Genomic DNA, 14,190 nt, shown 5'->3' with positions numbered 1-14,190 from the left:
TTAAGCTACCTGTGAAAAATATTTATCTGAAAAATGAAAATACATAGTTTTGATAACAGGCATACAATGGCGCCTTAACTTGCGACAGATCTAAATGTTAGTATCGCGTCTGTTAAGAGAATCTAGAACGAATGCAAATGACTAAGATGCATTCTCGATGGGTTCCGAAATTTCTAACATCTGAAATGGAACAGAAATCAAATAGAACCATCTCATGAAATGTTATTCATGATAAATCTTGACGGTATCGTCTTTTAAAGGGTTGACTGCGAAAGGGAGACGTGAATTCATCACTGGAAAGATGCATCTGCGAGGAAATGGATTTGATTATGATGAAGAGGTGAAGGAAGCTATTGGACGTTAGTCTGAAGAATGTGTAACATTCTCTTCTCAAAAATCAGAAAGCTTGTGGTGTTGCGCGGCCCCAACCTACACGCAACAATAATAGTGACTGCTATGAACTGGAAAGTACACAAAACTCTTAAGAAGGGTTTAACTCCCTTTTTATTCTACTTTAGAAGTTACAGATGCGTGCACTTGACGCTCACAAACTACGCCGACCCGGCGGTAAAATAAAAATAAGAAACTAAAAATGAATAATAACAAGTTACTACCTACGAGGCTCTCTAATGAAAGATTCAACTATCTGCCGAGGCAAGCACACAGACCAAAACGCGCGGTTCTTCAATTTCTACCTAGCCACCTTCACGCTCGGGAAGCAAGAAAGCACACATTCGAACTCGTTTCTCTTCTACTTAACTCAAATTTACTTCCGCTGAAAATCTGAATACTTTGCGCGTTCTACTAAAATTTACATACTCTGGCATTGGCAATTCCAGGGGAAAGTAAGGCTTGACAGGAAAGATAGTTTAAACTTAAAATAAATGTTAGTTAAAATAAATATAAACCCTACAAGCTGAATGAGCTGTATAATGAATATAATGATGTTCACGGGATCTAAGTATAAAAATATTTTAAGTCTTGCAAAAATATTTTATAATGTATTAAATGGTTAATACTTGTCTTAGAAATTATCAGACATTCCTAGTAAAAATATCCTATCAATCGAGTGTTGACTTAAATTTTGTTAATTAATTATACTTTACGGGTAAATCTGAGGGCAAGATATTTCAGTCGTCGTAGTAATTTTCTTCACTTGAGAAGTGCAAACAATTTCAAAATAAATTGCGATGAAAATTATAGGTCATTTGTAATATATTACGACTGAAGTTAATGCAACTTTTCGTAAAAAGCAAGCAAACAAAACGGTAGATAAAAAAATTAGTGACTACAGCCGTTGAGTACAAAACATTATTAATATGTACTTCGATTACCTTAACAGTGGTTAATTAACCAACCAGGCAACCGCTGTTTCCGAACTATGTAGTTTACAAATGATATTATAAATTATGACATAAGGAAACACTGTCAGTCTTTACTATCCCACTAATAGCTTTAAACTAAATAAAATGCTTTCAGATAGTTCTCCAGCGACTCAGAGCAATACCAAGCTGAATTAACATGATTCTTCTGCCTTCATGACATGGTTCTGAATCGATGTGTAGAGAGTTTTTGGATCTGTGCCGCGACAGAAGCAAAAGTATAATATGGAAAATAGAGAAAGTATAAAACAGTGTACTGCAAAGAGAAATGAATATAATTACAGTGTGCTACAAATCAATCAAAACTGAGAACGTATAGCTTAGAAACAAATTAAAATTCAAAGATGGAAATTATGGCAATCGGTAGAGAAGCAGTCGCTTGTTCTTTGAACTGGGTATTGCTTTTTTGGGGGATATTCTTGCATTTTATAACCTACTGTCACTTGATTACTTCTACTGCACACTAAAATTTGTTTCAAAACTGCGAGTATTCACTATTTTAACATTACGTGGCTGTAAATCAAGTGTAAGAACTTACCATAAACTCGCATTTCGTCTTCCGATTTAGCTGTACTGAATGAAGGTGCTTCTCCAGACACTTCACAGCCATAAAGTCCTTCTGAATTCAGATCCGTTGACGCAAGAAAGACGTGACTGCTGTTTGATTTTTCGAGCTAGGAAGAGAATGCAAAGTATTAAAATCGGGAACTTTAAAGTTTAACTACTAGACATGAAGAAAATTTAATACTTCTGGAATCTCATGGGAATGGTATTTTATTTCCTAGCATATGCATACAGTGCAGAACAATTATTTGTAAATGTCAATGAAGAAGTTTTAAACCTAACACTTGAATTTCTTTCTGTTCATTTACGTTTGGTATAATAATTAACAAGAAGCTACATGAAAAGATTTCTGTTCTTATAGAGATAATATAATCCATTTAGTGGATGTAAGTGCAAAAGATCATAACTTTGATTTCACATTTTATGTTTAATGACTGGAAATTTAATTAGTTCTTTTCAAGTTTAATGAAGCAACAGACTAAATATATTTCACTTTTACTAGTGATGTTAATAGCTACAGAAAATATATATGCATGAAATGTTTGTGCATATACACACGCACATATATATATAATTTATTTACTAAAGTAAGATTGATTATATTATCTCCTAAAATAAATTTAGTAGAATATATCTAAATGAAGTAATCCAGAAGTATGACATTTAATCATTTTTTACTTTCATACTCATGCATAAAATTTCATACTTTTGAATTACTTCATTTACATACATTCTACTAAATTTATTTTAGCAGATAATATAATCAATCTAAATTTAGTAAATAAATTATTATTATCTTACTTTGCAGCTATTGCGCAAGTATTAGGAGATTTATTTCGATTTCAATATGTATATAGAATATGTATATTTCAATATGTATGTGTTTTAACTGTGAAAAAATTGTACTTATCTCCCGCTAACCTGTATACATAGAAAAGGGAGGTAACGTTTTCAGTCAAAATTTCGATAGTGAATTTTCAGTGAATAAGCACAAATTAGGATTCAGAAAAACGTTTGACTATTTTTACAATGAGGTCTGTGTGTATGTATATGATGATTGTATAGTCCACAATAACTATTATATAAAATTTTCAAAAATTTGTATTTTTCTTTTTAAGCTTACTACATTTATATAAAGAGTTGATTAGATTTTGGGTAAAACTGAACAACTGGAAGTGGCACTTCACGTGAAGCCGTAACAGTCTTTATTGACAATCTGAAGAGGTACTTTACTTAAAGCCCAGTTTTTTATGTAAATTCTAGGTTTTAGTAAAAAAATCTGTATTAAAATGTAATCCAATTTTTTTTTAATTTTAACATTTAAGACTTTTATATCAATGGGTACAATACATGAGATTTTGGCTAAAATGGATAATCTAAAACTTCTCAAATATGGTATTTTAAACTAGCATGTTTAACATACAGACGCATAAGCATTAAACGTATCCTTGAAGTATGGTAAATGCAACGAGAATAAGCTCATTACTTAAACGAGCTCTTGTCATGAGCTAATTTAAACATTATTATCCTCAATCCTCAATTTTGTGTTATTTTCACTTTTATGTTGAATCACTTTTCAAGTAAAAGAAGGAAATCACCAAATGTTATTGTTGTGTATTATTTTCAAAAAACTAACATAGCAAGTAAAAATAATATAGCGAATATAAAAAAGGTATGTATTATTAATTAACAACAGTGAATATTCTATTGGGAATTCTAAATTTATGCTTATATTAAAGATTTTATTATTTTGTTGTTGAATTTTATGAGGGGCAAATATGATGAAAGTAATTTTTAATGAATGCAACGAGAATGACAAGTAAAACGGCCGGTCTTCTTATTAAGAAAATCGAACACTGAACATCATAAACCCTTAAATCTCTATCGGGAATTCTAAAAATATGTTACCTATAAAAACTCAATTTTGTGATTGTTAAGTGAATTGTGATTTGTGCTAATTGATTGTGATTAGTGAATCCGATGCACTGTATGATCAGATGATATACTATTATCGATGCAATATTTCAAATGAAAGCATAAGAATGGATATGTGTATGAGCATATATAGTTATCATTGTTCATTTTATGGTAGACGGGAATAATAAAAAATTATTAGTGTTTTATAATTAAAACTGAACTATACGTTTATTACCAAATTAAAGCTTATTTACAAACGATCAAACCGAAAGACTACTTTACGTAAATCTTGTTGCTATTCCTGTCTTAATATGGAACTGATGGGATGCCCTATCAATTTTTTAATTTTATTTTTTATCTAAAAATTTTCTTGTATGCAGTATTTTTCAAAAATTGTTTTCCCATTTCTCACATTAAAAAATAAAGGTTTCAAAATTTAGCTTTTTCAAGTTCTGAACATTTACACTTTTCTCCTGAATAAAATTTAAGTACTTATAATTTAATACTTTATTGAATCCAAATTAAAAATTATATCGTTTGCCTCTGCATTGTACAGGGTGCGGCAGCGTTCATAGTAGGATGTTAAAAACACACATAAGGCAGGAACTGTAATTTATTTATTACCTCTTATGTCAATTAATAGTTAAAGGTATGCCATTTATTAATGTGTAAGACATTGCCCATTGCGTGGATTACTTTTTGAATATGATGCCTGTCAAATGATGCCCCTCTGCACAACACATTCATCTAGGCGGCGTTGGGAGCTTGCCATAACTCAGCGTAACGTATTCCCTGGGACACTGCCGACGGCAGTTCTGATGCGATCCTTCAACTCAGGAATGGTGGCACAACATGTTCGGGAAACTTCTTGCTTCAGGTGGCCTCAAAGGAAAACGTCTGCACATGAAAGATCAGGTGAGAGAGGTGGCCAGGAAATGTCACCAAAACGGGAAATTACTCTACGTGAAAATGGTCCGTCCATCTGGAACTTTCCCATGACGTCCCAAGTTGAAATGTTGCCGAAATAGACGCTGGGTAGCAATAACAGAGTACTTATTTTTGAAATAACTTTCAACAGGAAAGGCACAATGCTGTGCACTCCACCGATCCATATAACTGTCACACTCGAAATGGCAGCTCATTAGTACACGAATGCGGCACGAGCTGGAGCGCATTCATGCAGTACGTCATTGTACTATGTAAGTTAAATTACGCTATGTACGCTGCCGCACCCTGCATATTCTGCAACTATTTATAAGTATTGTTTCAGAAGATCAAACTTACGTTGGGAATGGAGTATGTATATTTATTGAATTATAAATAAATTATAATTTAATTATACTTCAATGAATTAATTGATTGAATTGTAATTAAATATTGTAGACATCCCACTTCTTTTAGAAATAAGTCAGTGAATTTCCTATATTTTAACGTAATTAGTTGTGTTGAATACGCCCATTCTCTTGAAAACAAACGGATTCAAGACAGTAACGTTTCGTTCCGGATTTTAGCCTATCAGTTTAAGTTTTAAACGTTGTGTTTTGCAGTCTGCTTCTTTGGTTCTTCCATTTTTTAAATTAAAAAGATTTATTTAAATATTTTCTTTCTTTATTAGCCCAGAAGTGCTATTAATTTCATTTTGGCATTTTGTGTCGAAAATTTTAAATGTCCGTTTCACTTTTCAAATTGTTGCCACTAAATATTATCGCTTTTCGTTATAATTACAAAATTAAATAATGAAGAATCTGCATAAATGTATGTATGTTTCTCGCATTGTGATAAAACAAAAGATCGAAAGTGTCGAATAATTGGTAGAATCGAGGTAGGTCAAACACAAATGGAGATCACTCAAGATTTATATATCGCTCAAAGTATCATATCAAGTGTTTGGAGCCGCTTTTTAAGCACTGAGTCAGTTAACAGACAGAGACGTCCAAGCGGTAAAAGGCGACTAAGAGCAAAAACTGAATCAGAAGACCGTCTCTGTCTTTGTAGCTATAAGAAACTGCAAAGCGACAACAACAGATTTGGTTTTAAAGCTTTAGGCTGCCATAGAAACACGAATTAGCCATTCTACTGCTACGCGAAGGCTTAACGACATTGGGCTTGTACTTCAGAATAACAATGGTTTGTGTCTTACTCACTTTAACATCCACAGGGGCCCATTTAAACTGGGGCCGTTGTTTTGTTCAATGGAAGCAAAACGACTGGACCCGAGTGTTGTTTACTGGCGGGTCTAGATTGAACAGTGATTTAGACGTGTTTTGTTCTGGGAAGAGGAAAGAGCACGAAAGGACACGCAACTTGCCTTCCCTTGTCAGTGGAAAATCCAATTTCCGTTACCGCGGTTTAATGGTTTTGGGAGGAATCATGAAATCATCTGGAAGGCCGCACTGGAGCTGCACATCTTTCAAGGAGGTTCTATAGCCGCTCGGAGATATGTGGACGAGGTACTGGAACTCCAAGTTAGACTTCAGACTAAGTTCAGAGGTTTTGCTAATTTATGACAATTCACGGCCTTAACGAGCATACGTGGTGTCAGAATACTTGCAAACAAAGGATATCACTCGAATGGATTGACAATCTTACTCATCCGACTTGAACTTGGTTGAGCATGTGTGGGGTGCCTTAGGGCACCAAATTTCCGCGGTCAAATTCCTCCCTAGACCCTCTAGGAATTGAAAAGTGCACGTTTAGAAGAGTGGAGTGCAATTCCACAAGACTTAACACCTTGGTGAAGTATGCGAAATCAAGCTGTGAGTTATGCATATCTGTCCGAGGTGACTTAACGTTTCTGTGATTTTCCAATTTCCATAAATTTGATTTTAATTTCAATATTTTGTTAATAATTAACTACTAAACATAGTAATTTATGTTAACTAACGCTTTTGTACAGATTTCTATTAATACTTTTTCATTAAGTATCAGTTACGTTTTATTTCTGCCATTATCCTTTAATCTTGATGACCAGTATATGTATATACCAGTATATATATATATACATACATGCATTATATATATACACGCATTATGAATATATAAATGCATGTATCCATGTGAGTGTGTCTGTAATGAAGCAAACTTAGAAATGTCTTTGTCTTATTCGATTACTGCCAAGCACTCGAGGGCTATCTGCCTAAGGGAAGAGATGTTTTCGTGGAGGAATTTCTAAGGGACACTATCTCGTATACACGTTACAGATGGGGAAAACTACGAAAACGCAAATGCAGCCAGATCGTTCACGGGTTTCGTACCTCGGACCGAACTATCAGTGTTCAGCGACTTTCAACTGGCGGGCCTGCAAGCTTAGAAGTAATCATGATGTAGGAACATCCATACTGAAGAGCTAACTTGACAGCCGAGGCAGCTTAAATATTCATCTTTATTTCAGAAAGCATATTTCGACCATATACAACTTGTCACTCTAAAATTCGTGCCCCTTTCAATACGTTTACATTTTGATATCTTTGCGGTAAGAAGGGAAACAACAAGCAGCAGTCCATCTAGGCCGAAGTGTAGAAAGCAAGTGACTTGTGTTCAGAATAAAATCTTAATACAGAAAGAATTAGTTTCGGTTTCTGAGCATTGCCTGGATAATTAATAATGCTGTAAAATCGTTATTGGTTGTTTGAGTTTTAATTTCACTTCCATCAACAGCATACTGTAAGAGTTATATGACATCGATTAGTCTCGAAATCACGCAGTGCAGGAAAACGTATTACTATTATTAGAATAGACGTGGAAAATACTTAAATTAAAATTAAGATTTAAGATGATATTGATAATTTAAAATATATTTTCATCTATTTATTTGAATTATATTTTTATCTGTATTATCTATATACACTCAAGAGCCAAAACATTATGACCACCTGTCAATAATGAGTTGGGCCATCTTTGGTGCTCAACACAGCTTCAACCCGCCTTGACATGGATGCCACAAGTCCTTGATAGATGGACGGAGACAGATTGTATCAGATGTTGTAGCAACGGTCACGCAAATCCGAGACATTGCGAATTGGTGGTCTTTGACCTCTGAGCTGCCGTCCCATGTCATCCCAAATGTGTTCTATCGGATTGAGATCTGGTGAGTTAGGCGGCCAGGACATTAACTGGAAATCAGCATCATGTTCCTGGAACCACTCCAACACAATTGTAGCCTTCTGACACGGGGCGTTGTCCTGTTGGAACATTCCATTTCCAACTGGAAAAACAGAGGCCATATAAGGGTGCAACTGGTCCGCAATGATGTTCAGATACCCTGTAGCATTTATGGTCTGTTCTACCACAATAACGGGTCCCAGAGACGCCCAAGAGAACGTCCCTCAGAGCATAATACCGCCACCATCTGAATGTGTATGACCTACTGTGCATTGAGGGAGCAACTGTTCGCCTGGAAGACGGCGTATCCTGACACGGCCATCGGCGTGATGAATGAAAAAACGTGATTCATCTGACCAGGCAACTCTCTCCCACTGATCCATGGACAGTCGCGATGTTCCCGGGCCCAGCGCAGGCGCAGTTGGCGATAACGCTTGGTCAGCAAAGACACACGAGTGGGACGTTTACTGCGTAGCCCCATATTCAACAGTGTCCGCTAAACAGTGTGCTCCGATACTTTTCTACTTGGCCCTGCATTGTATTCGGCTGTCAGCTGAGCCACTGTCTGGCTCCGGGTTTGCTTCATGATGCGATACAGTCTCCGACGACCTTTTTCTTTGATAGCGTGTGGACGTCCAACACCATGTCGTCTACTGTTGGTTTCACCGTCATTCATCCACTTTTCATACGTACTAACAACTGTAGATCGCGAACAACCCACGAGTCGTGCAGTTTCGGAAATACTTGTTCCGAGCCTTCAAGCCATTACAATCTGCCCTCTATCAAAGTCGCTTAGATTCGCAGCCTTTCCCATCACACACAGAAACTCTCCAGCAGCAGTTAAATACCACTTCCACCTGATCACGTGCCTTCCATGTCATCCAGGCGCGTTCATCGCAAAATGTAGGGCTGGTCATAATGTTTTGGCTCTTGAGTGTATATTAAAGATTGAATTAAAGTAAAAATATTAACAAATCGTAATAAATTGCCTAATACAAAATAGCAAAAGCTGCAAAGTAATAAAATAATAATTTATTTACTAATGGATTAATTGAGTATATTATCTCCTTTGAGAAAGTTAACAGAATTTTAGTTGGATGTAGTAACTTATGCAATTAAAAATGATTCTTGAAAATTCTTAAAAAGAAACATCAAATATGAATCATGAAAAAATTTAAAATGGAAACTTTAAAAAAATAGAAAAGTAATCAAACATCCAAGTATTAATTATCGTCATTGATCGGAAATTGGTTGAAGGGGAACAAACCAACCCCGATCAATTAACAATAATTAATAAATAATAAGGTGTTTTGTCTTTTACTCAAGTAAGAATAATGATGTCAAACTGGTAAGTTCAGTTTAAGTCAAGTGGATAGATTTTTAAGTGAGATGAATTGATGCTAATGCACTATATAGAATTCATTAGAAATGCGGCAGATCCGTTTAGTTTACATATTTTTTATATAATTGTGAGATATTATTATTAGGGTGAGAAGTAGTAATATTTTTTTGCTTGAGTAAAGTGTTCCCCGACACCCTCGCTTTCTTTTATGTTAATTCAAAGTAATCTTTATAAACGTAATAAACAGAATGCAATCTTTGCAAAAAATATTAAACATTATATATATATTATATATGTGTATGTGTAATTAAAACAAAATTTAGAAGTACTGATGAAAGAACACTGAGATGCAGAAGCGTAGCAGTGTTGTTTGGCGTAGAACGTAGATCAGTACTGAAGACGAAAAATTTTGATTGCGTAGAATGCTAATCCGTAATAAACAGGAAACTTTGTAGTCGAGTCAGATTAAATTCCGTTTCAATTTAAATCCACATTTGTGGCCACAGTTTACTTGGCACTCTAATCGTGCCTATTCAAGAACATTTATATTTTTGATATTATTGCAGTAGGAAGGGAGCGCAGCAAAACGGGGTCCAAGCAACACAGAGGGTGAAGCTAAGAGGGCGCATTTATCCTATATGGAAGATCGCCAAGAGGAAAATTTTCGTCTAGGTTATAAAAGTTTTAATTCTAAAAATCTTGAGCTCAAGTTCCCAATTAGCTACGTCATCAGTGTAGCGCAAGCCATGTATCCTAGACTGATCTAGAAAAGATGCAGTCCAGGAAAGTTATTGCAATTTTTAGAAAAGAAAACGAAATACCCAAATTAAAGCGAGGAATTAAGAGACTATTAGTACATTAAATTATAAAGCTTATTTAAATACTTTTTTATCTTACGAGACTTGGCGACAGAAAAGACATTAGGGAAACAAGGGAAATACAAGTGTGAAAAAAAATAATAAAACTTAGAGGTAAATAATTTTTTTAAATAACAAAATCTTGTAAATATCATTTTTAACAGTAAATGCAAGTCAAAAATTCTGTTGAAATTTTTAATCGCAATTTCATTTTTCTATGAAAATACTGTAAGAAATGTTCTGAAGTTTTCTAGAAATAACTGTAAAAGTTTACTTATCTTAAAATCGTTGTTATAGTCATAATCATAATATTTCTTCAAGCCTTAGCTTAAACGATTTTCGTAAAAACTGTTGTTGTCAATATAAAACAAAAATGTTCTGTTACATATTCATAAAATTTGTATTAAAATTAATTATTTAACACTTCTAAAATAATCCACCTTTTCTTAATTGTAAAGAATGTAAAATGGAATTTAGAACTTGATGCATAGAAAAGTAACAAAATTCAATTCAATAACAAAATAAACTTTGATAAAAAAAATGAGAAAGTCCTCTACAATGCAAATCAGAGTAACAACCTGCTGATGGCTTTGGGATGCGTAAATACAATACAACCTAAAAAAAACTCCCTTCCTCGATAAAGGTCACTTTTAGTACTGTATAATTATCAAAGTTTGCATTTATAACTTATGGCCATAAAAATTTTCATTTTACTTAATTGAAGGCGAAAAAATACACAAAAATTAAAATTTATGGCATATAACTTGTATATTCAAGTTAATCTTTTAAATTTTGTAAATAAAATTCTACATTAACCTTCAGTAATAATAATATGGATCATATAATTTTGTGAATATAAAATAAGAAAATAAATAAACTTCATATTTATATCTGTTCAGAGGAGGCTTTTAAAACTTCTCAATATAAACATTTTAAAGACATCTGTAAGCTACTTTACAAAATCACAAGAAATGTCAAAATATTATAATGTAATTAATTTTTTATTCAAAATATGAGTTGAAATAATATTGCTATAATTATATTGACAAATCTAATTTATTTATTTTGTCAAACAGGAAGACTCCCCCACAGCTTTTTTTAATACAAACATTTCCATCTATTAGGCAAATCCACATTAATGAATTAATTCATGAATTTTCACCATTGGTTTAAGGTATGGTCACAGCAGTTACTTATAAAGGCTACCTTTCCTTGTTGAAAGGCATCTGGCTTTTTTGAACTGCACTGTAACATTCCATAAAAAAATTAACCACACTCCATTATATTAAAAATAATTATATACAAAAAAGTAAAAGTGGGAGCCTTCAAAGTTTGTCTAAATTTTAAAATTAATTAATTAAATTAATTTAATTTAATTTAATTATTTCACTCACTTAAAAATTCTTATGAACAAATCAAGATTTTTCAACATAAATTCAAAAATATCATTATTTACTTAATAAACTTCTATGAAAATAGTTTAAAAAATCTTAAAATTCGTTATATAATTTTATCACACATAATTATGAAAAATTTTAATCTTTTGAACAATAATTTCATATTTTTGCAAAACAACACAATCAACTTTAAGCAAAATTTAAACTCAAAATTTGAAGTTTGCAGCACATTTAATAATTTAGTCTCATTGCAAGATAAACTTAAGCTTACACGAAGATAAAAATTTTGAGCTTTCGAATAACGAAAATACTATTAGAGAAAGCAGAAGCAAAAATAATAATTTTCTGTCGTACATACTTGAACCGCATTAAATATAGAACAAGGATCTTGAAGCAACTCTAATGCTGAATCTCCTAAGCGATAACTCACTGATGATTTAAAACATGCTTTTATAAATATTGTACAGATGGCCGAGGCAAATTGCACACTTCGTTTCATTAAACGTTAGAACTTTTGGACTTGGAGATGAACAAACACACTTTTTTTTAATGTCGTAGATATTTTACCAAAATCCAATTGGGGAATAATGTTCTATTCCGCACTTGAGGCATCCTGTCGACTTCATTTTAATATGATGACTTGGAGTAAGCTGCATTAGACTGACGATGGTTCTCTGCGTTACGTCCTGGGAGTTGAGTTGAGTTGAGTTGAGAGCAGAATCTGGACACCCGTGCGGCTTACTAAGACTATTCGGGTCTAGTCCAGGTTCCGCAACTATCCGGGGCAACACCTCATGCGGCCTATAAGGGCATATATTGGTCCTGTATACATGCTTACATAGTTTATAACATATGCTTATAGTTACATAGTTCATAATATATGCTTACATAGTTACATAGTTCATAGTACATGCTTATATACAAGTAGTTCATAATACATAGATCTTTCATAATACTTGCTTACATATTTCATACATATACATGCTTACATAGTACATAGTGGCTTACATAGTTCATAATATATTGAGCCTGTTACATAATACATAGTGGCTTACATAGTTCATAATATATTGAGCCTGTTATATAATACATATATAGTTCATAATAATTTTCATTGGCCATAGTACATACATGTTTCATAATATATATAGTGGTCCGTAATACATACATGTTTCATAATATATACAATAAAAATTTTAAAAAAATAAAATAATAAAAAATAATAAAAAAATGTAAAAAAAATTAATAAAAAATGTAAAAAGAAATTAATAAAAAAAAGATAGAAGAGAGAGAAGAGAGATTGACAGGGAACTACTCCACACTGCACAAATCTGTTCCCAATTGATCCAGTTTCTGCATTACCTTGCATATTTTGATGCGAAATGCTGGCTGTTTGATCAGATAACGCTTATGAGAAGTTGCCTGTTCCGGAAGCTGCACATGCCACTGTGCGGTTAGAGGGCATTGGGTCAAGTAATGGTCTGGTTTACTAATGCCTCCACAGACACAACTTTCGGTATTTGCAATTCCTCTCTCATAGTAATAGGAGGGGAAAAGCCCGTGCCCCGTCAAAAATCTCGTTATTTGTGGGGATGACTCGAGACGATCGAGAGAAACTTTATGGTAATATTCATAGGTCTTCCTGCTTTGTTCGGTAGAGTCCCATTCCACTGGTGCTGAGCTGCTGTCCTTGTCACTTTTTTAAGGTGAGACCACGGGAGTTTGGTAATTACGCCTTGTGCATCGCTATTGTGAGCTGCTTCTTTTGCTAGCCTGTCGACTTCCTCATTACATTGAATGCCGGCATGTGCCTTTATCCAAGATATGAGGATATTCATTGTCGACGAACGCTCCTTCAGCGTGTCCTGAATCTCCGCTACGATAGGAGAAGGATATCTGGGATTTCGTAAGGCATATATGACCGAGAGGCTGTCTGTAAGAATATTAACAGTGGATCCTACTGGGCGGCTTGTTAACTCGATAGCTTTACGAATCGCAATTGCTTCAGCCTGGAAAACTGAATTATTCTGTCCCATGTGACCTTTCCATGTTATCAGCGTTTCCTTGTTCTTAGTTACTATAATGCCACAGCCTACTTGTCCGTCAACTTCTGAACCATCCGTATACACATAATATTGATCCTTTATGTCAGAGTCATCTTTCCATGATGTGTGGCCCGAGACTCCTTTTCCGTAGTTAGACGAATGGATGACATTTACTGGCCTTATTTTTTCATGGAAGCCGTGCTGAGAGGTGGTGTGTGCTACAACCCCTTTTCCATGGTGTGAAGGATGGGTTGCATTTACAGGTGACAGGTGACAGAGGACGGGGACGCCTGGTGTTTAACAGAGGTAAACAGGCATATGTCCCGCGCCCTCCCCTATCTACCGGGGGTTTATTGAGATCTTAAAAGATTTATTACATTGCCATACAGGGGCAGATGAGAGATACATTGGCTATTTATATTGTATTACAGATTTTAGGTTTGCAAGGTATACGTTACATAACATACTGGTTACACATTTAAGAAAAAAATAAAAGAAAAAGAAAGAAAAATTATTAACATAACACATACATGACATGACACATAAATGCTATTAATAAAGAAGGTACATGCGCTTAGCAGAAGG

General features: G+C 34.1%; 1 protein-coding gene across 1 annotated transcript in view; it reads right to left on the bottom strand.

The window, feature by feature from the left end:
• Positions 1-14,190, bottom strand: part of LOC118197948 (uncharacterized) — a 350,563-nt gene that overhangs the window by 128,973 nt on the left and 207,400 nt on the right. The window contains exon 3 of the mRNA XM_085809172.1: positions 1,921-2,056. Coding sequence (XP_085665298.1) covers positions 1,921-2,056 — 136 coding nt within the window. The remainder of the gene's footprint in view (positions 1-1,920; positions 2,057-14,190) is intronic.

This window comes from Stegodyphus dumicola, chromosome X2 (assembly GCF_044657685.1).
Source record: "Stegodyphus dumicola isolate Sdum_Otavi_A_Nest chromosome X2, ASM4465768v1".
In the NCBI taxonomy this organism is placed as follows: Eukaryota; Metazoa; Arthropoda; class Arachnida; order Araneae; family Eresidae; genus Stegodyphus; species Stegodyphus dumicola.
The sequence above is the reverse complement of the archived record's forward strand: the minus strand, read 5'-3'. Positions and strand labels throughout refer to the sequence as shown.